Here is a 27172-nt window from a genome sequence, read left to right on the forward strand (position 1 = left end):
TCCCTAGATTGTTTTCGTGGCCTTTTTTTTTGTTAAAAATATCATTGAAAAATATGTTTTTTATTGAAATCGAACATTGGGTACACATATGTTTAACCCAATCGATTGTCAATCGAACCATCTCTCGTTGGTGTTTAGTTCATGACGTTTGATTCAACGTTTGTTATCATAAAATAAAATGCTAGGAAATGTTAGGGTTTTAACCTTTTAATTTTTTTTAAAGGACCAGAAAAACCAAAAAAAAAAAAAAGAACACCCATGGATTTTGGAGGCTAGGCCAACATGATGGCCGGAGCCATCGTTACCGGATATTCTCGGTCTTAAAATGACGACTTTGACTATTGGTCAGGCCATTGCCATTGCCATTTTCACACAATCTCTCTCTACCCCTCTATCCCTGCAACATCATCATCATCATAATTTATAATCTCTCTGGAATGCAAATCTCAAAAATCCCATCTCGAAAAGTTGAAAAAAAGCTGGAGAAACCCATGCCCACACTCACACATAGGGAGCAATAATTCACTCTTTTTTTTTTTTGTTCCTTTCTTTTTTTCTTTGGCCAGCGGCTCAGCACTGTTACCTGGTCCTCTCCATATCAATTTATCTATTCTCTTTCTTTCTCTAAACGGCTTCTAGTTCTGCTTTAAGGGAGATCTTTGGTACGTGTAGTTCTCGATTTCTTACCTTTCCTTGTTCATTTTGATAAAGTTGCTAAATTTGATTTCTTTTTGCAGAGTTCGATTAGATCTCCGTTTACTGCTTGTTAAATCATGTTTTCAGTGGTCTGGGTCTGCATATTTTTTCTTGAACTTTGATGGGGTTGCTTGTTTTTTCGCAATTGTTGTTTTGATCTAAGTGCTTGGTATTAGCCTGATTTTCTTTGTGTTTTCTTGAATCAATGATCTTGGCTAAAATTGTTTTGATTTGCAAGTGTCTCAAAGTGGAGATCTTGGCTTGGAGCTTGAGTTTTGGAAGTTATGGTCCTGGAAAGTTTCATGGTCTTTTTGTGATCACATGTTGATTGATTTTGACCATCACTGCCTAGATCAAGTGATCGATGAATTCATCATATGTGGTGGTAGGATTGTACCAATTGCAGGCTTCTTATCAGTACTTATTGGATAGTGAATGGTTCTACAATGGTGGATGGTTTGCAGAGAGTGCTTTTGACGCTTCAGTGTAATGGATGTCATGATTTCTGATAAGCTGCTGAATCAGGAAATTCCTATATGGAGTGATTAGTTGTGAAACTCTGCTACTAGGGAACACAGCCTGCTGTTGCCTTTTATTTCCATGGGATATTTGGTAAGGTTAGGTCATACCATATATGGGCCATTTTTAGGTCTTGCTTAAGAATGTGGCAGCAACAGAAGTTCGGCTAATCAAAAAATTATTATTGTTGAACATAATGCCCCCCTACAGGGCTTCTGCCCATTCAATTGATGCTGTTCTGAGTTTCCAAAGCAGGAATTATGATGAATTTAATAAGAGTACTTCATTTAGTTCGACGAGTTGGTTGGTCCACTTTAGGCATTTCTTTGTTATGAAGGCGTATTACTCCATGAACAATATGTAGAGACAACATTGGACTAGTAATTATTTTAGAAAGTCTTTCAAAGTAGGCGGTGGATCAAGCTTGTGGAGTTGAGGGCGGTTTAGCTTTTTATTATGGAAGATGTTAAGATTCTAAGTATTTATGGCCATTTCGAAGGACGAGTTCACATGCTTGCCCAGAATACATTTAAGCTTGATGATAAGGTATGGAGGATCTTTATAACCTTGTCTGCAAGATTATTTTCTTACCGGCCTTCAGCCTTTAAATCAAAACTGTGCAATATTTCCATTTTGCTTCAATACGGTTCATTAATGTTATTACAAAGTCATTGGAAGCTTTTGATCCTAATCTACATGCAGTATACTACTGTGAGTTGATACCCAGCAAGGAAATCAAGCAACACCAAATGAATAGGACATTTGTGGAGAATATAGAAGAATTAAAAAAATGATAAGGATTCTTATTTTCGTTAAAATGGTTGTAAGATTGGATTCAACGCAATGAGATAAAACATAAAATGAAAAGAGAGATCATGAATGTTGGTGGACTCTGATATATACCGTTTTGTTGGAAACCTGAAAACTCAGATGAAGTTACTTGGAAACCATATCACACTAGTACCAAATGTTGCAGAAATTAGAGTCAACTCTGGTATTATACAGACTTCATGAGAGGATAGAAACTATCAAATGCATATAGCTGCTGGAGTGCCGGTGGGGCCACGAAGGATAGATGTAAACAGCCATACCCCTTTGTGCTTTGTGGAGAAGCTATTTCAGTGATTTCAACATGTGATACTTAAAGTTTTGATGAAGGACTTTATCACGATGAAGGAATGGATAACATGCTCGTTATTGTGCGTCTATTGCGTTGGCTGAGTGTCTCTATGTGAATGATCAACTGTTAATTTGGCCAGATAGAGATGTAGGGTACATGATATGCTTAGTGTGCATTGCAGACTCTAGGACCAGTATAAGTTGATCCAAATTTCAATACATTTTTTTTAGTTATATGAAAATAATGAAATATTTTGGTGCAGTTAACTTTATAAAATACACTGACATCTGGTACTAACATTTAGACCTTGAGGAGGTTCTGTTCTTTTTGCGTTTTCTTAATTTTGTGTTGGATCCCTCTACAGCTTCTGGACAGCACGTCGTGGGAATTTTGAAGGCCATTCAAATTCAATTTTCTGTGCCAAAAGAAAGAGGTAATAAGAAGGATTTCCAGCAATGTCTAGCACTGCAAAAGCTTTCGACCCTGCATTCCAAGGAGTGGGTCAGAGACTGTATCCTTATTCAAAAAGTGCAATGTTCTCCCTTTTATTGATATTTATATGTTTTCTGTTCCTTTCTCTTTATTTCTGGGTTTGAGAGATGACTCTCTTGGTAAAAACTTTGAATGCTGAATATGCTACCACTTTCCACTTTGAGAATGTTAGACTTAATGATTTTAGAGGGACTGAAATTTGGCGAATTGAGAATTTTCAGCCAGTTCCACTCTCAAAATCTGAATATGGAAAATTCTACATGGGAGATTCTTACGTTGTATTGCAGGTACGTTGGTCTTCTTGCTATGCCATTGCCAGGCTCCTTTGTTCGTCCTGCCTCTGCTTGTGAAACTATTCTTTCTTTCTTAATTGTGATTATCAAAAAACTTGAAACTATCGTAGTTATTATCTTTATCCTGATTCCTGACATTGCAGTTTTGAAGTATTTGGAATTCTGTCTACTTTCCAATGTCGTGCTTCTCATTATAGTTTTTCATAGTATTATAATTTACTGTATAGTAACATTTCGAATCCTGATTTCAAAGTTTTTTCTGTTCACAAATTTGCTACAATTTCTATTCGTCATGAGATTTTGGTGGGGCTATGCACAAGTTAGAACTCATAATATGGTACATAATTAGTATCACTCCTAATAATCTGCAACTATAATTCTTCATTAATTGATTTAGGATTCATGATGTTCATCCAGATATTTGGGATTAAAGCTTGCTTTAGTTTATTATTCCATATCTGCCTTTTTTTTAATTTTGTCTATCTTGATTTGTTTCTCCCCTCTTCACCTTGCATATTGTTGTATGTTAGTTAATCTATCAAAAATGCTTATCTATCACTTATTTCTGCAGACAACACCTGGAAAGGGAGGTGCTTATTTGTATGACATACACTTCTGGATTGGAAAAGACACAAGCCAGGTCTGCTTCCATTGCATATTTTTCTCTCATCAATAACTTGGATTTTTTGTCTTCATGTTATTGCATAAAGCTACTTGAGTTAATATGATTCCATCATTTGTGATCACATGCTACTAGGATGAAGCCGGAACAGCAGCTATCAAAACTGTTGAACTTGATGCGGTACTTGGAGGGCGCGCTGTGCAGCACAGGGAAATTCAAGGACATGAATCTGACAAATTTTTGTCTTACTTTAAACCTTGTATTATACCATTGGAAGGCGGTGTTGCATCTGGATTTAAAAAGCCTGAGGAAGAACAGTTTGAAACGCGGCTGTATGTCTGTCGAGGAAAACGAGTTGTCAGATTGAAGCAGGTACCAGATTTGCTTGACAAGAAATTGCCGCTTCTTCCATGAAATTCCTTTGGTTGTGTTTTTGTTGTGGACATATAAAGAATCATGTACAAGTAATGATTCTTTGTTTTCTTTTGCAGGTTCCTTTTGCTCGTTCTTCACTTAATCATGATGATGTGTTTATCCTGGACTCTGAAACGAAAATCTACCAGTTTAATGGTGCAAATTCCAATATTCAGGAAAGGGCCAAGGCTTTGGAAGTGATTCAGTTTTTGAAAGAAAAGTATCACGAGGGAACATGTGATGTTGCAATCATTGGTAAGCTTGCACAACATCAAAATTATGTTGATGATATTGTTACTCGTTTTGGTGCTTTGCTACAGGCATGGATTACCCCACAGAAGTTTGTGTGTTATTAGTCTACATATATTTTTTTGTTTCCCCTGGTTTAGTACTTCATAACAGGGATAGGTTATCCATTCAGGATTTATTATTATTAGTTAATTAATCATATAATAAAACTGCATTTTCAATTCTTATATTTTGCATTATGGTTTTCCCCATGCCAGATGATGGGAAGTTAGATACTGAGTCGGACTCTGGTGAGTTCTGGGTCCTTTTTGGTGGTTTTGCTCCAATTGGAAAGAAAGTGACCAGTGAAGATGATACTGTCCTAGAGACCACTCCTCCTAAACTTTATAGGTATCTTTGTATACTGCATTTTCTTTCATGAAAGTAAGTATTCATATATATATATTTAATATATTTACCTTTATGCTTGTGTGGAAATTCATTTCTTTCGATTGCACGTTTACCATCTTTCACATGCTTTCACTATCCAAAACTTTCTACTAAAATATTTAGTTTTTTGACCTATTTGTAGAGATTTACTGTCACTTCTTTATCAACCATGTGCTGATCAATGATTTTCAGATGTTGCATGATGTGTTTTTATTGACATAAGGGGCTAATTTTTAGTAATTATTTTCTGTAGTATTACTGATGGTGAGCCAAAGATTGTAGATGGTGAATTGTCCAAAGGCATGTTGGAAAACAATAAATGCTATCTGCTGGACTGTGGAGCTGAGATATTTGTTTGGGTCGGCCGGGTGACACAAGTAGAGGAAAGAAAAGCTGCCAGTCAGGCTGCTGAGGTAGAAAATAGTGTTTTTTTTTTAAAAAAAATAAATTCTTCTCTTAACAAGAGCATGAAATCTCATCTGAATTACCTTTTTCTTGCACCCAAGGAATTTGTTGCGAGCCAAAGTAGGCCAAAATCAACACGTGTAACCCGGCTTATTCAAGGTTATGAAACACGTTCTTTCAAGTCAAAGTTCGATTCTTGGCCAGCAGGGTCTGCAACTCCTGGTGGCGAGGAGGGACGAGGAAAAGTAGCAGGTACTTTCAACTTCAACAATTTGGCCAAGCCTACCTGGATGACTAAAGTTGTTTTTTAATGTAATTCTAGCTTTACTGAAGCAACAAGGTGTTGGTATCAAGGGAATGGCAAAAAGTGCGCCTGTAAACGAGGAAGTCCCTCCTTTGCTTGAAGCGGGTGGAAAGATGGAGGTATGACTAATGTTGCATTATCACAGTTGCTTCTAGGGTCCTCTTTTTTTTTCCCTGTTCATTAAATGAGCATCTTGCTGAATTTTGAGTGTTGTCTGCTTTCTCCAGGTTTGGTGCGTCAATGGTAGTGCCAAGACTCCATTGCCCAAGGAGGATATCGGAAAGTTCTATAGTGGGGATTGCTACATCATACTTTATACCTACCATTCAGGTGATAGGAAAGAAGATTATTTCCTCTGCTGTTGGTTTGGAAAGGACAGCATCGAGGTACTACATTTTGCTTAATTTGGGTTGAAAGGATAAAGATCTTTCATCTATTGATAATTGTGCTTAGGAAAAATGCTATGATAAACGACTAGTTATCTATGTAGAAACAGACATATTAATCAAATACGTTAATCTTCAGCCTCTGCGTATGGCCCGAATACAAGGATCATTCAAATGGGTTTGTGAGACAAGTCAATTCTTTTCCCATTGAAGTTTAGAAGTTGTGTAAATATCTGAAAGGGTATTTTTCATTAATGACATTTACTAAATATGTGGCCCAGTGGTGGAGTTGTAGGGTTACAACCCATAGGTCACAAGTTTAATTCCTGGAAACAGCCTCTCCAAATATTATGTGGGGGTAAAGTCTGCTTACATCCTGCGTATCTCCTATCCCGCCAATTGTGAGAGCCTTGCGCACGGGAGTTGTTTGTGTGTGTGTTGTGTGACTTTTGCTGGACATTTTGGAAACTAATATGATTTTATGAAATTGATTTTTGACTTATCTTTATACTTCTTCCCAACTCCCTGGGGTTGTCTTAACTAAATGTTATCACATTGATACCCCCTTTTATTTGACCTAATATCTGAGCTTCATGTAGCATATAATCTCTCTTTTTTGGAAGCAAGAGACGAGTTCACGAGTCTACCATTTGGCCTTTTTAAAAAAATATTGTTTCTTTTGAGTAATTTTATATCTTTCTGTAATCATTCATTCATTCATTTTTTTTTTCTCTTTTTCAATATGCCTTAAGTTTCTTTTTTATTAAGCAAGGATTTCTTCTGATTTTGCTATGTTAGATCATTGTGTCATTATGTCCATCCTGTGAGCACTATTTTTGTGTATTTTCTTCTACCATGGCAATGATTAGCAACGGTGAGCACAAGCATTTTCCTTAGAAGTTCTAGATCTCTCTGAATGCGTTTGAGAAGTTTCTAAATCGTGGTGCTATAATAATTCTGCTTTTTACTTGAAATATTCATGTGCATGTCTTGAAACTTCAGTTGCTTGTGCAGATGGTATTTTGCATGAATTAAAGATGTCTGCGTGTTTTCCTTTATTTTGCTCGTCTTTGATGGCTTTTGGTTCATAGAAGCTTATGATTTTATACCAATCCAACTCAGGAGGACCAGAAGATGGCTGCTCAGCTGGCTAATACGATGTCCAACTCATTAAAGGGGAGACCTGTTCAGGTGCCATACTATCCATTGCCAAGGGAACCTGATTTTAAGAATCGCATATAATACCTTCTTCGTGCAGGGGTACATATTTGAAGGCAAGGAACCACCACAATATGTTGCACTCTTTCAGCCTATGGTGGTCCTCAAGGTACTTATGTCTATGCTTCTGTAAACTGTCAGCAATAGCCTTAAGTTTCGATTTGATTATGGTAATCAAACATTTAGGGCTTTTGGGATTATAATTCATGTTTCATTTGTTTAATTTCTCTAGGGTGGTTTGAGCACTGGTTACAAAAAATATATCGAAGAACAAGGTTTGACAGATGAAACATACACAATGGACTGTATTGCATTCTTTCAGATATCAGGGACTTCTAGTCATACCAATAAAGTAGTGCAAGTTGATGCGGTATGTGTTAAGTTTCTTCCTTCATCACGATGATGGATGATCTGTTAACATGTTAAAGCATCTGTTCTGTAATCTTTGCACACTTGTATGCTTTATGGAAATTGGTGCCTTCTTCAACGTTTCTGTGTTTGTAATAGGAGCTATTAACTATTCCTCTAGCTCATAATCACCTGGTCAATGTTTTTATAAGACATCATTGTTACCATAATGTGGATATGTGGATCTGACGGTTCAACTTTTGTTTCTCTTACATTTGATCGTTGATGCTTCAGACTAGTTATGATATTTTCAACTACTAAAATTTTCTTCATTTATTCTGAACTGTTTGATTTGCATTAAGTGGAAAATAATATCAACTTTTTGTCAACTAATCTTGGAATTCCTTCAAAGGATGTGAGTCTTGGTTTATCTTCTTTCTCACACTTATAGGTGGTGGGATGATTGAGGATTGAAAAAGAGCAAAGATAGATCGATTGTCGGATGGTTGTTCAGGAGCTGGTAACATTTCCCATGATCAGTATCAAGACTGACAGTGATGATTCTTGCAGTCTAGTGTTGCTTCTTTGGTCGTGCACAATATTTGAGCTTGTTAGGTTTGAGTTAGGAATTTGATATCTAAAAGGACTTATTTTATATATGTTGAAGGACACAGTAAGTACTAAGAACAGTGAACCTATAATTTAGATGCGGAAGAAAGACAAGAAGAGATAAGGTTAAAGTACCATAGATTTTAGTCCAGAAATGTTCTAATAAATTGAAGTCCTTAACTTTTATTGTCCTACGAAAGCGAATTACAAATTAGGAATAATGAGGTCTCTCTTCTTGATAGATCAAGCTAAAAGGTAGTTCGAGGCTCAATAACTTTCACTTTTCTATGACCGCCCTATATTATATTCATGCATGCTTCATGCCTATCTACTACATGATTCTTTGAACTCTTTATCGCTCTTTCAGTCGTATATATGCACTAATAATCTTGTTTAGGTGGCCTCGTCGCTGAATTCTATGGAGTGTTTCCTACTGCAATCTGGTTCTTCAATTTTCACTTGGCATGGAAATCAAAGTACGTACGAGCAGCAGCAATTAGCTGCGAAAATTGCTGACTTCTTGAAGGTAAGCTCCTTACTGAGAACTGTGTTCCTGCTAGTTTTATTTTTTTTAAGGGGCAAACATATAACATGTATTGTTGATCCTGATGTCATGTAAATTCTTTCTAATTTATTAAAAATTAAGATGCCAGAGGCCAGAGCTTCCATCAATAACTTGTTATTTTTCACTTTGACAAGTGATTCTTTAATTTATATTTTAACTTGGGGTTGTAAATATAGCATATGAATGCTTAAAGTTCTTCTATTAAGCTGAATCTTGGAATCTCAAGTAAATGCATCTTCTATTACCTCGATTTTGCCATTAATATATCTAAATATCATTTGTATCTCTAATGCAGCCTGGAGTCACTTTGAAACATGCGAAAGAAGGTACAGAGAGCTCAGCTTTCTGGTTTGCCCTTGGAGGAAAACAAAGTTACACCAGCAAAAAGGTTTCTCAGGAGATCGTCAGAGATCCGCACTTGTTTATATACTCAATAAATAAAGGTGAATTGCTAATTCTTAAGTGCGGTCAAGCTTTGTCACATCAATTAACATCTGCCTGAGTTAATATCATTAATAAGAATAACATTCTAATTATTCTTTTTGTGATCGCTTTTGTTGCCACGTGGATCCCCAGGAAAATTTGAGGTGAGCTTAGATTTAAAGTGCAATTTTACCTTACTCATATTCATTTATATAGAGGCCTTAATACTCTTTCGGCAGGTTGAGGAAGTTTACAACTTTTCTCAAGATGATCTGTTGACCGAGGATATATTGATACTGGACTCACATGCTGAAGTATTTGTTTGGGTTGGTCAGTCTGTGGACTCCAAAGAAAAGCAAAATGCTTTTGAAATTGGCAAAGTAATACTTTAATGCTTTTTCTTTGTTCTATTACCAATTGAATATACACTTGATTTATCATGATACTTTTTTGCAGAAATACATAGAGATGGCTGAATCTATGGAGGGGTTATCTCCTAATGTACCACTTTATAAAGTTACAGAAGGAAATGAACCTTCGTTCTTCACAACATATTTTTCGTGGGATCCCACAAAAGCCATGGTATCCGCTGCAACAGTGATGTGTTATTCTCTACTAAATTTGTGTTATTCTTTTGTCATAGTAATTTACGAAATGATAAAAGTTTGAGAGCAGTAAGTTCAGGAAGTATTGACGTGCACTAAATGTTTGCAGACGTTTCCTGTTTCCTTAACAGTCAAGTTAAGTTAATTTCATTTCAATTTTCCATTTGCTTTATTGATAATGTTTTATATTGATCTCAGGTTCATGGAAACTCATTCCAGAAGAAGGCAGCACTACTATTTGGGGTAGGCCATGCCGTGGAGGTAAATGCTTGATTTTATTTGTTGCACAAGAAAATTGGCTACTTTCTCTCCTTTAACATGGGCCTGTGGATAAAATTTACATGAGAAATAAGTGTGCAATGTGTTAGGAACTGAGGATTTAACTGGTGCTGATAATTTTTTACACGAGCCTGTGGATCCCTCCTCTAACATGGGCCTGTGGATAAAATTTACATGAGAAATAAGTGTGTAATATGTTAGGAACTGAGGATTTAACTGGTGCCGATAATTCTTTACTTTGGAAGAACTTTTGGTACCCTACCTATGAAGTTGTATTCTGTAAATTTCCTTCTAATCATTTTGGCTCCATTTCTTATAGTTGTACTACATATTTATGCACTTAAACAATTTCAAAGCTACTTTGCATGATACTTTCTTTCATTTCTTTAAAATGGCACAATGTTATGGATGTGGACCATTTTACTCTGCTAAGATGTAACGTCATGAAAAAGATTTTATTTTTGTTTCAATGGCACTTCAAAATTGCATGCATGAAATTTCTCTGGTTTCTTCGGATGGATTATCATGGTGTGTAGATATAGAGAGTTCAGTGCTGAACTTGCCCATGAATGTTTCACTTAGCAGTTCTATGTTTCACTTTCCTGTTATTATGATAGATTATTGTGTTTTCCCCTTTGTGGTGTTTGGACTGGTATTTTTGTACTTCGCTGCTAAACATTCTTTCTTTCTTTTTTCAATCTTTGGCATTATTTTTGTTCTTAAAAATTTCTTTGTCCATTCACTTTCTTTGTTGTGTAGACTACCTTCTTTTTCTGTGCTCTTTACTTGCACAACAATGTTCATATTCCTGTTGTTTCAATATGCTCAGTGCCTCTGGTGATTTTTTGTAAGGGCCTTATGGGTACTTGTGCTTTATATGTTCATTTTGTGATATTCCAAGTCACTTGTGACAGGATAAATCCAGTGGAAATCAAGGCGGGACAACTCAACGGGCTTCAGCTTTAGCTGCTTTAAATTCTGCTTTCAACTCAACCTCTGGGAAACCTGGCCAACTGGTAACTAGAATTTTGATATTAAAAGCTGTTTACTGGATCTTCTTCTGTTACTTTGTTTATCCCTTTGCCATCTGTTCATTCTTACTGTCCAAGGAAGTGCAGGCATGCTGAACCTAAACTGTGTTCTTGTGATGAAACAATGCTTAAGAGGTGTTTGTGAACCAGAATCTGATTAGGATACTTGAGCTTCCCTGTGCTAAACAAAACAAATTTAGCCTTGCAAAGATCTTGAGCTTGTGTTTAACAAGGACCATTGAGCTGTGCAAAGTTCTTAACCTTTTGGGACAAATCATCCGCAATTCTGAAAATTTAAAGGAGGCATTTAGTGAATTTCCAGTTCTACTTGATAAGAGTGAGGTGTTGAGATCTGTATGTCTTACTTAAAGAACTTTTAAAAGGATTTTGATTGGTGTTAATATTAAATTGGAAGGAGATGCACAGCATGCTATTATGTTTTTATTACGTAGATCATCATTGTTTTGGAGCTTGCGACATATTTAGCTATGTTTAATCATTCAACTAGTGTAAACAAATGATGTAGTAATTTAATATAGTATGAAAATTTTGCAAACTTAGACTTCAAATGAGAGTAAGAACTTCATCTTATTCTAAACGAATTGGTGTTACAACTTTATGCCATATTATTTTGCTGCTGATCATGTCTCTTCGTTGTGATATGGATACACCTGGTATAATATATGCATATGCATGAAGAAGTTGATATTGTTGACGATGATGGTGATGAAACTGTTGCGTGGGATATTTGTTTTCTTAATCAAAACTTTTACGAATGAGGAGGATGCCCAATTTCCTATTTTATGGCAGAGCCAGGATAGATCCAATGGGTCAAACCAAGGACCAACACAGAGAGCTTCAGCTTTAGCTTCCTTGTCCTCTGCTTTTAATTCATCCTCTGGAACCAAAACTCCCCCGAAGCCATCTGGGACAGGTGGATCACAAAGAGCTGCTGCTGTGGCTGCGTTGTCATCAGTTCTTACTGCTGAAAAGCCAAAGAAATCACCAGATGCCTCTCCAACCCGATCTAGTAGCAGCCCTTCCTCTGAAGGTAGCATTCCCATCAGATCCAAATTTTGCTTAAATCTTTTTTTGCAGGAGGTTGCTCGTGAAGAAAATTTGTTACTTTTATATTTTTGAATTTTACTTTATGATCATAAAAGAGAGATGATTTATCATGGGTGCTCCATGATGATAATTTGAGCTTATATTGAGTTCATGTGGCAGATGTAAAGAGTGAAAAAGCCTATTTTGAAGCTGGGGGTTCTGAAGAAGTTGCAGAAGTTAAGGAAACGGGGGAAGCTGCACCTACATCAGAAAGCAATGAGGAAGATTCAGAACCGAAGCGGGAGACAGATCAGGATGAGAATGCTAGTCAAAGTTGTCGAAGCACATTCAGCTATGACCAACTGAAGGTTCACTCAGAAAATCCTGTTACTGGGATTGATTTCAAACGAAGAGAGGTTGGTGCCATGTGAACTATCGTCTGTTGTTTTCTGTTTTTGGAACCGTTATTGGCAGTTATTATATTCTAATATTTACAAGAGTTACTGTTGTAGTGTTGTACATTACATTTTATATTCCATGTGAATTCTCAGGCGTATCTGTCAGAAGAGGAGTTCCAAACCATATTTGGGATGTCAAAAGAAGACTTCTGTAAACTCCCTAGATGGAAGCAAGACATGCAGAAGAAGAAATTCGATCTATTTTAGAGTTCATATGCATGGAAATGACTGCTTCTCATTTTGGCAGTCTAACTGTGATTCATTCGATTGTTGCTTCTCTGTTGAAAATCTGTTGTTTCATTGATGCGTCGTGCCCGTGGCTTTGCCCTGTCAAGCATCTTCCATTAGCCCTTTGAGAGATGCAGCTGTTAGTGTTAATATTGATTGTGATGCTGCTTGAGTGTTCCTTTTTTCATGGACGGTTGGGGGTCAAATTCTTTTATTTGGTTGGCATGTATTTGATTTTGTGGCTATTTTGACTTAAGAAAAAGAGTGTATATGTATTGCACTTGCACTGAATATCTTTATTGAAGAATGGAATTTTGTTGTTTGTTATATATATTGTGTCTCTTTTCTGTTATGGCGCTTGGTGGTTGTGTTTTGGTTACTATCATATCTGATGGCAGTAAATCAATATACATGAGCTACCCGCTACAGTAAAGAGTCTCAACTTCTTGTCGGTATCATACCTTTCCGTCTCTCATCACTTCTCTCATTATAAATTCCTTCCAATCGTCACCACCCAAATGTCAAACTTAACCGTCTATCTAATCTTTGTAGGATTGTTGAAGGTCTTGTTCGACAAATATTGATTTTGTAGATCTTCAGACCTACGTAAGTAATCCTTAATTTCCTGCCATTAAGTAACACAGGCATGCATGACTGCACTTAAGACAAGAAGATTCATGATTCCATTAAAAAATACTACTTTAACAAGAGATGTAATATGGGATTATATATATGTGTCTTGGAGTATTCTTGTTCTTCATTTGTTTAGATAGAACAAAAATAAAATGTTAAATTCTTGGAGCCTTACATCAACTATACACTTATCCAATTATTTTATAAACTATTAATTGCCTGTTTAGATGTGCACTATTAATATTCTCTTATCCTGAATGGTTTTGCTTTTTCTTTAAAAAAAAAATCCTTTTTGGTCCAACAAAAAAGGTTTGCTGGGCATGCTTGTATGGTCCACAGTTTCAAACTCTTTATATTATTGTCAACTGTCTGGATATATACAACCCTACTACAAATATAATTTAATTAAATTATGTTCCCCTCTATTAATTCTTGAATTGTTTAGACTGTAAAAGTTTTGTGGGTCCGCATGCAAATTTCTCTGACTTGTTAATTTTTTTTAAACAGGATTCGAATCCCTGATCACCAAGGTGATATACACTATTTTTATCACTCCAACTAATGATTCCGGTATTCAAATTTATTAACTATTAATTACAAATTAAGGTAAAAATTACAAATTAATTAGAGTTTTTTTTTTCTAATATATAGTTAGCACCCTAAATAAATATATTCTCTGTTTTATAGTTATAATTAAGTTCAATTAGCGTCAGAATTCCTATCAAAAAAAGTTTTTTTTCTTAAGGATGGTGGATCCAATATTCATTTATAATCCTCATAAAAAAAAAGTAGTAATTAGTTCCTCAAAATTTAAAATTTCCATGTTACCCCATGCTAGTGCCATGATTAGGTCTCAAACATACATGATCCATACATAATTCCAAGCCTCTTTTTTGCTAAATATGAGTATTAATACTAGGTCTTACCAGAGGTACTCCCTCATCATGCTAGAGAGACATCCTAAGAATATATGCTCCTTTGAAAACTAACTTTGAATCATATTCTTTGAAAAGTAGTAAAAAAAATATAATGCTTCTTATACACCCAATTATTATTAATTTGTTAGATCTGAAAAATATAATGTATCTAATTAATGTGTAGGGGTATTTTGAATGTGAACCACAGAGGTGATAACCTAGTTGGTGAATCCTTAAATTTGACTCTAGAGGTCTTAAATTTGATTATTAGTGGGAGTAATACCCTTCTAATCATGCGGTGAGTTTTGAACGGCTCAAATTTAGGCCTATATTGAATGTTTAAAGGGAAAAATTTTATGGTTTCATTCTCAGTTAAAATAAATAGCATGTGATAAAGATATTGGTGTGCTCATATAAAAGAAATTGACTAATTATATATGTATGTAATTATCCTATTAAACTGAAGAGATTTTGCTGAATTTATTAGACAAATAAAGATCATGTTTCCCAAAGGACAAATCTTTCATTGTCAATAATTTATTTTCCTCTTCCAAGTGGATGATAGCAATTGATTCAAAATTACATCAACAAATTAGACATATAGAATGCGATTGACAATAATTTTAAGTGTAATTGCAATCCAAAGCAAATCATCATATATATATATATATACTCAAAAGATAGGATTACGAAATACATTGCTTTTGCACTTTAAGATATACTCCTCTCAATTTCTTTTTCTTTTTTTTTTTAAATTTAAATTCTATTGTATTTTTTTTACCATTTCGAGTATTTTTAACCTCCATAAATGGATTGTAAAGTAACAAAATACAGTTAATTAATCATTATTACATGTGATTAATTATAATCACTAAGTAACTTTACTAAGGCTTGGATGATTACGACTAAAGAACTTTACTAATAATCAATAAAAATCAATCAATGATATTTTTGATCATGAAAATAAAATGTAGCCTTTTGTAGGATCCTATATTAGCTAGGGATATATGAGAATTGAATGAATTTAGCAACCAATGTATTTGTTCCATCCTTTTTCTCCTAATCATTTTCAAAGAGTATTGGGGCCAAAATAATAATAATTCATTTTTTCTTCTTCTTTTTTATTTGGTTTAATTTTCATTGATAATGAACATAAATTAAAGGTAAAAATTGTCAATTATTTGTGAGTTGATAAGCAATCAAACAAATTATTTTTTAAATATATATATATTTTTTGTTTCCTAGTACCAAAGAGTCTTTGAGATCCTATCTTGAATGGAATCTGCCATTTTTCACCAACCAATGTGGGGTCGCCACTACAAAATATGCTTCTCTAGCTTTAGATTCTCTTATCTTGTATAAATATATATAGATATAAATATATATAGATATACTTTCAAACCCTCAAATCTTTATCTTATTTTTAAAAAAGAAAAATAAAATTAATAGTTGTCGTCCTACTCATAAGAATTATGTGATTACACATGGCACTATCATGGTTGTCGGTGGCTATGGCATTTATGGTGGATGCACTAATGATACATTGATACGTACATAGCTAGGCATCCAAGGATAACTTTTTTTTAATTAAAATATATCTACACTTTTTTTTTAAAACCTTTTTAACAATTAATATTATGCCAAAAATAGAGAGTAAATACCCTCCTAAAAAAAGGAAATCCTATTTTTTTTTCATTTTCACTACAAAAGAAGTTGAGCATTTACAAAAAAATGTTAAAGATCCCAACAGTTTTAATCACAACAATTTTAATCACAGACGTCCAATATGTTTATCAATACGAGATTCACATAATTTTTTAAATTTGAGAAACATATAGGACATTTGTGATTAAAATTACGGTATTTTCTACTGTAAAGATCATCGTCCGTAGAATGTGCGAGTAATTACATATAGAAATTTATTACTAACATATCCTTTTTCCCACTCAATGTTGTGATGATGAAGTTTCAAAATGTAATTGTGAGCATTTCCTTTTATAATAAGACAAATGGGTGGCCTACAATTTTATGGTGACACCTAAAGCCATAACCCAAGCCCTAACATTCATTCTAGCCAACTCGATCAATGTGCACTAGAAAGACAATTCTCAATTACTCATGAATAAAAAAAATTTTAGTACATTAATTAATATTATTTATTCACTTTGTGGTATGAGCTAGTTTAGGTCATTTGACCTGGGTGTATAGAAAAAAGGAGAGTCAATGAGGTCTGCCTTTAATTAATTTTTATTTAATATTTCAGACTTTTGAAATGGAGAAAAAGAGATCAGCATAGGGAGCGTCAATATGCACACACTTCTTTTCATTAGAAAATCTTTTTCATTTACTATTTTTGTTTCTGCCCAATGTGAACTTATTTATTACGAGTGTGTGTTTTTCTTTTTGGTTGAGCTGGCAAACAGTATAAAGCAAAGGATAGAAAAAAACACGTTCTAGAGTTTGCACTTTGCACATGGGGTTTCAATTTTTCTTAAAATCAATCAAAGTAAAAGCTTGCTTTTATTTGCCTCACATTCTCTCCATGACTTAATTCATTTTTCAAGATTACACAAATATTAATGAACATATATAAATAGTATGATTAAAATTTGAGGAATTAATTGATTTTTTTTTGCTACCAAATGACGATCCCGATGATGTATGATTCTGAGTATTGAATTGAATTGTCAAGAGACAATATATCAAATAAAAAAAACAAAAACGCAAATAGTTCGTTGGATGCGTGGTCACAAAAAAAAGATATGATATTGTTAAATTACAAATCAAAACCCTAGATATTGGCGTGCTTAATAGGTTTAATTTAAAAAATATTGAAATCATTATATTCATTTATTATGTGCTATAAAAGTTGATGTAAATGATTTAGCATAGCCCTTATTAAAATTATTTTTTCTTATCAAATAAACATTCCCACACAATGTTTTATGCATGTAAAAACAAAATAATTATCTACTAAATCAGCCGTTATTAAAATTATTATTTTCTTTTAAAACATGCATTCCTACATAAAATATTTTATGTATATAAAAACAAAAACAATTATGTAATAGAGAAAGAAAACAAAACTGTATGCATTTCTTTTACTAGCAATCCCTATACACAGAAGCATCCACCTCACATGAGCAAATTAATTTCCTAATAATATAATTAATATCATTATATGCATTACCACTTTGGATTATGGGATAATCCGACAACGCCCGTCCACTTAACCCAGTGAGTGAACTCGCTTCAGGGATTGACTCGGTCGGTTTGATCAAGCTAACGACGTCCTTCAAGATAAAATCATTGCTGATGAGTTGACTCAGAACCCCCGACTCGGACACTGGGTTCTTCTTCTTGCGTTGCATGGCAGCTCGAACGATTTCTGTCAACATCGCATTCGATAATCTGCGGATTCCCCGAGTTCCACCCATCAGAATCGCCGGATTAACATGAGAATGGGACTGAGTTTTGTCCGAGTTTCTGTGCTTACTTTCTTGCTTCGTTGTTATATAGACTGATTCGGGGCTCCGGTTCCTAACTCGGACAAATGGGTCACCGAGAATCACCGACCTTTTCACGTCTACTAGCATTACATGCTTGAAATTACGCCGGACTCGACCGAGTAGCATTGGGTAGCAAGCCCATCTCCTCAAGCTCATAGGAACGTGGTCTAGAAACCCGGATAGCGAGTTTTCCGGGTCCAGCTCACCGGGCTCGAAACCTACTACCGACCCGTAACTCAACCCGGTGAATTCGTCTTCCTCCTCTCCTACTTCACTGTAATTGCTTCGAATTCTCTTCCCCCACAGAGGCTCTCCAATTTCCTTCTTCTCATTCATCACAAATTGGGCCAAATCAAAACTCGAATTCCGACTCGCCCCTTTTAATTCCTTGTAATTTCGAACGAGTTTGAAGAACAAGTCGTTCTCTTCTCGAATAGCATTCCCAAATGTGGAAGACCCATGAAAAATCAACACAACGTCAGCTCTGGCAGTGAGACCGGACCGGTGAAGGGTTTTCAAGAATAGCCTGAAATGGTCTTCTTTAACATCCTCAACTAGATGAGCAACAACAAGCTCGTTCATGGCTCTAGTTCCTCTCCTAAACAGAGTACCCATTCCGTGAAACGCGAATGACGGAAATTGATTAGTTTTGTTGGTTATTGGGATTTTCAGTGACAGGAATCTACGGGAGGAAATGATGGTGGCGGATGTGGTGGGTTCGAAGGTGGAGAGAGTGAAGAGGAGGAGAGTGAGGAAGACAAAGAGAGCGCAAATTGAGATTGTGGATTGGGCTTTGATTATGATTGGATTTGATGAGTTGCTCCTTCTAATAAACCTTACCGGAGAAGAAGAAGAAGGGGAGGATACGAAATTGGACTTGTCAGTGGCGGTGGTAGTGGGACTAGCGGCTGAGGTGGAGGTGGAGGGGGAGGTGGTTTCTTCAGGAAAGAATACTAGGAAGAAGCCCATACCCCAGTTTTCGGTGCTACGGGATTTGGATTTTGCTGTGAAACCCATTACTTCCACACACTCTCTGCCTTTCTGTGTTTCACAGGCGACGAAACAGAGAAGCTGTTACCAAGAAAATGACACTAGGAAGGGGCGAAGGGCACTATTCCTTCTTTACTCTTTCTGTTGCGGTATTGTCTTTTAATGACAAAACTACCCCTACCCTAAATACAAAGACACGTCGCGAGATGTTTATAATTTCATATTAGCAATTTAGCACGTCTACTTAAAATTGGGATTTTTAAAATTAAAACAATTTAGTCTCTCCAACCACTCACAAGTCATAACTCCAACAAATATCATCCCAATAGTGGATGTGTCACTCTCTGATTCAATCATAAGGTTTTATGAGCTCCTACACTTACATTAATCGAGAGACAATATCTACTACTTGAATAACTAGGATCACAATAACCATTTTGTAACTCCAATTTCAACATTGTTGTTATATTTTTTGTTGTTATTTCTACTATGTCTTGATTTCTGCGTCTGCCTGCGACCTGTTCCAAGCCCGGATGACGGAGGAGGGTTGTAGTTGATCGCGTAAAATTTTGTTAAACATGAGTTTAAATGAGAATATCGTTGAGGTGTTATATACATAGCGAATTTTCGTTGATGTTATGATAAAATCATATAACTGATCATAAATCTTTAGGATAAAGAATTTGATGATGTCAGTGATTTGTACTGTGTCTTGATGTACATTAAATACAAAACGAGACTTCTGTCATTCAATTACTATTGTTTTACCCTCTGTGATTTATCTAAATACCATATTAGACTTTCTCAAGTTAGTTTTTTGTCAATAATATCCCTACTGCCACTCAGTAGTCTATTGACTCTCTTTACTATTTAGGTCTTATTCTCGAAAGGGGTGGTTTTCTGGTTTGTAATTGAATGCAAGGCTGTCTCAAATGGACAGCAGCTTCGTTTCATTCACTTAAATGGAGTAAAAACGTAGGATGTGACCAAATTAGGGAAGAAAATATTACAGATTAATTTTCTCATCGCATTAATAGACACACCATTTCAATGGATATTCAAACTCACTTACATGTGTATTATATATGCAAGCTAAGAAATCTTGTAGCTTGTATAAGTGATTTTGTTTTTGCAAACAATATTTCTTATTTTACATGCATGTACCATGTAATTTAAAGACAAAAATGTTTATTTTTTTTAAAAAAAAACAAAGAAAAAAATTGGTAGTGCCGACACTTCTCGTGGGGTGTCAATGGTGATTAAGTTTGTGCAGTTGAAAATGCAGTTTGAGGACACCAGGTGTGGTGTGTGGTGCCCCAAATCCATTTAATGAATTTGATTCCCTTCATGCTACCACACACTTTAAATCTATTTACACAAAATCTTGTGCTACTCTGTCCTTTTCAAACCAATGAAAATCAATTGTTGATATTTTAACCATTAATTTGAATGTTCAGAATTTCATGTCTATTATGTGAAATATGTGGAGTACACGAATTTATCGTAAAATAATTAGAATACTAATAAAGTTCTACAGTTGTACGGGGAGTTTTATAATTTTCGTCAAGAAAAAGATAAAAAAAAAATCAAATTAAATGGTCTGTGCGAGGTAGGTTAGACGGCGACCGACAGAATTTGAGGAGGCGAGATCACCGATGATATATTAGCGAAGTAAATGATGGGACCCAGTAATCTACAGTGTTCAACGGTGGATCTTACGTGATAGGAAGGTTCCTCCAGACAAATAACACGTGCTGTTAAAGTACTGTACGTTGGCCACTGTAGATAGTTTCTTGCCTTTGGAGTGACATCTCTTCCCCCGTACGTATGACATGTTTTAACTTTTAATTGTTTTTTCATTCTCCTTTTAGTTTTCATTATTAGATCCATATATTATAAATATATGACAAAATAAAAACCTTTTCATTTTATGGGGAATTATTCCAGAAGCGGTTATTTCTTCACCAATTAATTTTTTAAATCCAGTAGGCTTGTTGGAGAATAACTTTAATAGGGAGGTTACTGAAGGTTCTAATTACCGTCTGCATGAAGGGCAAGTATTTTTGATCGTCAAAGTACAGTTTTGCCCAAGACAATAAGCACAGATTTTTCAACAATCAAAGGGTGTCCAACGAAGCTTGTACATCTATGTTGATTCATGTACTAATTATGCTTGATGCTACTTTTCTGAAGAACCGATATAGAGTTTAAGTCTTGATGCAGATGCTTACGAAGATCCTGTAACATTTGTCTTGTTTGTTTGTTTGTTTATCTTCTCTGATGAGATGCTAATTATTCCTCAATTTCGGGTTCACATGATCACATCCTTGCATAATTAAAAATTTTAATTTAATTTTATTAACCAAAAAAAAGGCCTCTATAGTGGGTTATTGTGACTCCTAAAAAGTGGCAAAAATAAAACACAGAAGAAGAATAGTTTGGTCAATGTCAACTCTCCACTTCCTATTGTTCTTCATAGAAAGACTAGCCATTGTGTTTTGAGGGTCTTTACTCTTTACCAAACAATGATGATGGAAATGACCTACCGCCCTTAATTAGTTCAATGAAATTACTTGAAAAGATTTTTACCTAATCACATCATCACTTAGAATGATTAAAGAAAAAGTTTATAGTAAGACATGGTAACTATATTCGCCTCTTTTCAATGGGATTAGATGAAAATATTTACCTTATATAATTATGCAAAAGTAAGAAAATTGTTTCAAATAATGTGTGGTATCCTTTTTATTTTGTCAAATTTGCCCCTTATTAGAAACTAATGTAACTGCGGATTTGGGGGCTCCATAATTCGTTTAAAATTATACAGTCTACAATTTGAATTCAATGGTTTGGGAGGTATATCATATCACATGACATTTTATTTTTTGTTTTTCCATTTTAAAAATCTGTCCGACTTTTTCTCCATCATTAGATTGAAATTATAAAATTTAAGAAATTGCGGAGCCCCAAATCCTCTAACCGCATGTTACTGGTGGATTTTTGCTGTCAAGAAGATGCCAAATGGGTGGACTCTCTAATGCATGCACCAGCACAAGTAGATTTATATATAGGAATCAAATATTCATTTATTAGGTTTTTTTAAAAAAGTCTTTTTGATGTTCTTGGTGATTGCCAATCTACTTTTCTCGGCTTGATTGGTCAATAACTTAAGGTAAGTTTCATTTTTTTTAGGCGAGTTTCATTTTGGTTCTTATTTTGCTTTTCCATTACTGCTAACATGCGCGGAGTGGGCTTGTTCTACGCATATTGAACATTACATGTGAATTTGGAGACTCCGTAATTCTCTAAAATCTACAATTCACATCTAATGGTAAAGACAATGTTGGAGAACTCACACCAAATATCCTACATTGGAAAAAAAAAAAAATGAAAGAGATGGAGTGGTTTATAATACATGTAATTGGACCTAGACTCATGAGCTTAAGTTTTTGAATTGGAAGGTTGCAAGATTATATCATGACCTAATTTGTCAAGTGTGTGGGTTGTATCTTAGATCCATATTTTCAATATGGTATCGAAGTTCGATTCTTAATGGACATGGGAAAGTAAGAGGCCCATTTGAAAAAAAAAAGGCCCAAAGGTGGGTAGATTTGGTGTAAGCCCAAATGAGGCTGCACATATTTGGTGTTGGCCGAAAGTGGTCACACATATTTGAAGAGTCCAATGAGAGGATCAATATTTGGGAACACTTTGGTGTGACCGTGTGAGAGGGACTGTTGAGACTCTAAACCCACCATCTCTCAATGTGGGATTCTCATCAAACCCACACCAAATGTCTCAAATTGAAAAAAGAAAGAAAGAAAGAGATGAATGGTTTATTATACAAGTAATTGGACCTAAACTCATGATCTTAAGCTTTTGAGTTGGAGGGTTCCAGACTTGTATTTATGGTTCAATTTGTACAAGTATGTGGGCTGGACATTAGTGATGGATCGTACTTAACACAAGAGGGGGGGTGAATTGTGTCCCCAAATTCCGATAGGAATCTCTTTTTATAATTTAAAAGGAAATCAATGTCAATTAACAATTAGCACACAAATTTGAACTCTAATGATTATCCTAATCAACATTCATTTCAATGCAAGATGTGATACAATATGGTGAATGATCAATTATCAAATAATCAAGGAATTGCAAAAACAGATTTTTTTCAAACAACACACTGCGCACAGATTTTACAACTCAAATTTCACCTAGCAAATCAAGTCAGAATTCAATGAAATTTGGTATGCAGTATCACAACACCCTAATGAATACTATATCAAAAATTCAGATTAAAATTCAAAGTTTAGCTATGTGAACAGTGCACGGACAGACTAGTGGTTCAGAAAATTCTGCAATCAAAACACTTAATCAATCAACAAGCAAACAATGCAATCAAGAAAGTCCACACAGCAATTTATAGTAGTTCGGAGACTCTTCTCCTACATCTACTACCTAGGTTCACCAACCTAGGATTTTCCAACCTCCACTAAGGATGTGGTTTTCTCAAGAGCTCCACAAAACTCACAAGGGTTTTTAGGTCACCCTTAAAACTGAAGATTTCAAGACAATCTTCAAACTTTACAACCAAGGGTTTCAAGCACTCCCTTAAACTCAACCTCAACAAGGTTTTTGCCCAATGAAGGGACTTTTACAAGTGTTCGGTATAAATGGTTCACTCAAGGTTTGCACTAAGCAAATAGGGTTGAGGAACACTCAAGAATCACAATATCACCTCACGGGTTGGATAGAAAATGAAGAATAATGAGGATTTTCGAATCTGAAAATAAGAAGCCAAATGAGAAGCACTCCCTCTTTGCAAAAGCAAAATAGTGAGGAAGCCTTTAGAGTGGCTTGGGTAGAAGCTTGGATTCAATGGCACAAACTAGCTTGAAAGTTTTGAGAGCAAGAATTTCTTCAATGTAATTTTGGCTTCTCCAATTTGGAATGAGGAAGAACCCCTCTTTATAATTTACCAAGCTCTTGTGATTTCCACCATTGGATCTTTTTCTATCTTCAAATCTCGACCTTCAATTACATGTGCAAATCTTGGCCATTGAATGAATAGATCATTAAATCTCAACCTTGCAATATGTAGCCGTTGCACTTGCATCATTTTCCAAGTCTAGCTTTCCAAGATTTGAGTTGTCATGTGCACTTGCAGCCATCTTTGACAATTTGATCAAACTTGCACCAAATCTTGACCTTGGTATCTCCAACAATTTTGTCATCTTTGACCATTTGATCAAACTTACACCAAATCTTGGCCTTGGTATCTCCAATGATTTCCTACAAAATGTGTAGCAACTTGCAACCATCTTTGACTCCAAAAATCAAGTAAGATCTTCTTTTAAGTCAAAAATTGCAAGCAAGAATATGGTCTTATGCACAACCATTGGATTCACCTTTTAAATGGTCATCTTAACCCTTCAAGTCTTGTTGTAATCTAATCCATTCATAATTCAAAACAATTAAATCTCGGCCATAGATTAGAGTACCGTTGGAGCTTGTAGTCTTCAAGAATATCTTCATAATCTAAGTCTTGTCTAGTTGCAAAATATACTTTCTCATCTCTTACAAATTTCAACCATTGCATTTGTCCTTTAGTTTCATCAATTGTCTTCTCACAAAAATCTTATCATTGACCTCAATAAAGGAAGCATGTGCAAGATCTTGTTTGATGAAGACAAGAGATCCTTCACGTGACCAAACATGTCCCTCCAATCTTGACTTCAAACTCTGAATTTGGCAGCACCAATATATCCATATTATACAGCTCCAAGGCTAATTCCAAACATCAATCAAAATGCCTTAGTGGAAGGTTGATGAACATAGGTTTTTCTTGGTTTTCTAGAGATCCAAGCTCATACTTGAAAACCGGACTTCAATTCACTTGAGCATACTGAATTCTGAGTAATATGAGACCACAATGATGATTAACCTACAAGGAAATAGGAGGTAGAACTCCCCAATTGCATGTAAGCTCAAAGAGCTTCATATAGAGCGCATAAGTTAATTACATTAGAAAAACAACCCAGAAAATTTATATTACTGCATGATAAATCATTTTATATGTATTAGAATGTCCATGTAAAATTTCATAATAATCGGAAATCGTCTGGTCACTCAACCAAGCAATTAGGTCACTAATAGTGAAACCGATAAATTCTAAGTGTAAATTCAAAGTCATTTTGCAAACTCAGTGTAAATGACCTTTTCTCTTGAACTTTACTAAATCAAATATGTTCATAGTGATGAAACTAAGATGCACACGAAATTTCATTTAAATCGGAGTTCATTTGGTTCACTACGTTCACAAAGAACACATATGCACAAAATTAGGTAAAACCTAGTTTTGGCGGAATTTAAGCATATGACCAAATATATATATGTGATGCACTTAATTTCTCATGATTATAGTCCTAGAACATATATTAAACCTTCATGTGCATGTGGTTCAAGTTTCAAGTAATTTGGACCTAAGTAAGATAAATTATGATCATTAGAAGATTAATACCCTAACTTAGTCCATGTATATTTATTTTCAAAACTTAATTTCCAGCACTATCTCAAAAATATATAGATATCAAATTCACATAGAGATATGCATAAGCCTTCATTTGTATATGCACAATTAAGATATTAAACAATTAACCAAATAACCATTTAAGCATGTTTTCTAGCATTTTAGGATATGTTCAAGTCAAGCATACTCACACACATTTTAGTATACAATCATACACAATCATCAAAAACACAATGTTGACTAGACACTAAGTCTTGGTCCAACAATTAGATCCATATTGTCAACAAAAAAAAGTCATGTAAGTTTTAAAAATAAAATATGGTGTGATATGACACACCTTTCAAACGATTCAAATTATAGACATTACAATTTTAAACGAATTGTGGAACCTCCAGATCTGCGACATGTGGGATTGCTCAAATATGCTTGCATTATTTTTCTCATAATTATTGATATAATAGAAACAAACAGATCTATTATTTAATAATCTAAACGACCATACTACCTTAGGCAAGTTTGTTTTGGTTCTTCTTTTGTTTTCTCGTTGCTGCTAATACTCGAGCTTTACATTCACCATAAAAAAATTTCACACGTAGGAAAATACATCTATATGTCATAATAACTCATGATGAATTCTCATATAAGAGTTTAATAGAAGGATGTAAAATAATGATCTATGTTTATAGCATTGATTTGAAACATGTGGGACCCAAAGCAGTGCACTCCACTTGTCATCTCATTTATCCACACTATTAAAATGTAACCTTTATTTTACACCTTTACAATGGACCCTTACGTGAGAAATCCTCAATAACTCATATACAGGATTAAATGGCAGGTAAATTAATAACTCATAAGTGACTTGATTATGTAGCATAAAGATTTTTAAAAGGAACAATATTTAGTCATTTATGGCACCCTATTAATTTTTATACTACTTTTGATCCAATTTTCATAATTTTGAGTCCCTATTAATTTATCTTCCATTTTTTTAAATATAATTTTCCAGATTTTGAGTTGCTAGAATACCACTATATATAAGAGGGAGTGAAATCCATCTCAATAAGTGACAAAAATTGAAAGATTAAAAGGGAAAAAAAAAAAGTGTGAAACAATGGCATCGACAAAGCTCCGATTAACTACTAGTCTACTAATTCTCTCCATCATTGTCCTTGCTCAGTCCACCAGTATTAATTCATCTTTCTCTTTTTTTTCTTTTGTTATTTAGTTTCTCCACTATGATTTTTAAAATGTAATATTATTTTATAAGGAATTAAATCTTACATTTTTGTGTTGTATGTATAGGTAATGCAGAAGGTGAGTGCACATTCATTGATAAATGGTGTGAACTCAAGGAGAATTGTTATCTTCCATGCATGAAGGCTGGTTTCGCATTTCTTCATGCTTTGTGTAAATGATGAATACCCACACCGGCCCATAAGGCTCAAGGTAGAACTACAACCCAGAAAACCGGCTTACTAGGTGAGGGTGTCTTGGATCCTTATAAACTAGAGTTTGTAGTCATATTTTTTCGATGTGGAATACTCATCAAACCTCCCCCCTTGGACAGTCGACGTCCACGGCGGCTACGCTTGCCCTTCAGACGGCAGCCCTCTCCGCAAACGCGACTCTCTCAATGAAAGCACCAATGATGAATACCCACACCGGCCCATAAGGCCCAAGATAGAACTACAACCTAGAAAACCGGCTTACTAGGTGAGGGAGCCTTGGATCTTTATAAACTAAAGTTGGTAGTCATATTTTTTCGATATGGGATACTCATCAGTAAACCAGAACATGCCGGTCTATATGGGCCACCATTCACTTGTTGCTCCCGATAATGATATATATGAT

The 27172-nt window shown here is 35.0% G+C and overlaps 2 protein-coding genes across 3 annotated transcripts; one reads left to right on the plus strand and one right to left on the minus strand.

The window, feature by feature from the left end:
- The first annotated feature begins 341 nt into the window (after positions 1–341).
- On the plus strand, positions 342–13073 carry LOC119992564 (villin-3-like). Of its 2 annotated transcripts, none has more exons than XM_038839326.1 (24): positions 342–662; positions 2700–2846; positions 3015–3114; positions 3692–3760; positions 3878–4114; positions 4234–4411; positions 4663–4795; positions 5088–5247; positions 5341–5491; positions 5562–5662; positions 5771–5929; positions 7052–7120; positions 7188–7256; positions 7380–7517; positions 8502–8630; positions 8965–9112; positions 9246–9256; positions 9332–9472; positions 9549–9674; positions 9896–9958; positions 10891–10992; positions 11818–12058; positions 12235–12470; positions 12606–13073. In XM_038839326.1, the coding sequence occupies exons 2-24, from the start codon at positions 2791–2793 to the stop codon at positions 12717–12719; spliced, it is 2931 nt and encodes a 976-aa protein (XP_038695254.1). In that variant the 5' UTR covers positions 342–662; positions 2700–2790; the 3' UTR covers positions 12720–13073. The 2 variants fall into 2 exon arrangements, with proteins under 2 accessions (XP_038695254.1, XP_038695264.1); XM_038839336.1 differs by lacking the exon at positions 342–662 and adding an exon at positions 978–1761.
- A 4287-nt stretch (positions 13074–17360) lies between these two features.
- LOC119988060 lies at positions 17361–18899 on the minus strand. The gene has a single exon (XM_038832965.1). It carries the CDS (start codon positions 18814–18816, stop codon positions 17395–17397), a length of 1422 nt encoding a protein of 473 aa, XP_038688893.1. The 5' UTR covers positions 18817–18899; the 3' UTR covers positions 17361–17394.
- Positions 18900–27172: the final 8273 nt, after the last annotated feature.

Source organism: Tripterygium wilfordii, chromosome 3 (genome assembly GCF_013401445.1).
Source record: "Tripterygium wilfordii isolate XIE 37 chromosome 3, ASM1340144v1, whole genome shotgun sequence".
NCBI classification, from domain to species: Eukaryota; Viridiplantae; Streptophyta; class Magnoliopsida; order Celastrales; family Celastraceae; genus Tripterygium; species Tripterygium wilfordii.

Excerpts from the sequence above, each read along its gene's own strand:
- LOC119988060 (XM_038832965.1), bottom strand. The coding sequence starts at position 18,816 with ATGGGTTTCACAGCAAAATCCAAATCCCGTAGCACCGAAAACTGGGGT.
- LOC119992564 (XM_038839326.1), top strand. The coding sequence starts at position 2,791 with ATGTCTAGCACTGCAAAAGCTTTCGACCCTGCATTCCAAGGAGTGGGT. Across the intron at positions 7,257-7,379 it reads AGCCTATGGTGGTCCTCAAG|GGTGGTTTGAGCACTGGTTA; the intron begins GTACTTATGTCT and ends TAATTTCTCTAG. Across the intron at positions 12,471-12,605 it reads TTGATTTCAAACGAAGAGAG|GCGTATCTGTCAGAAGAGGA; the intron begins GTTGGTGCCATG and ends GTGAATTCTCAG.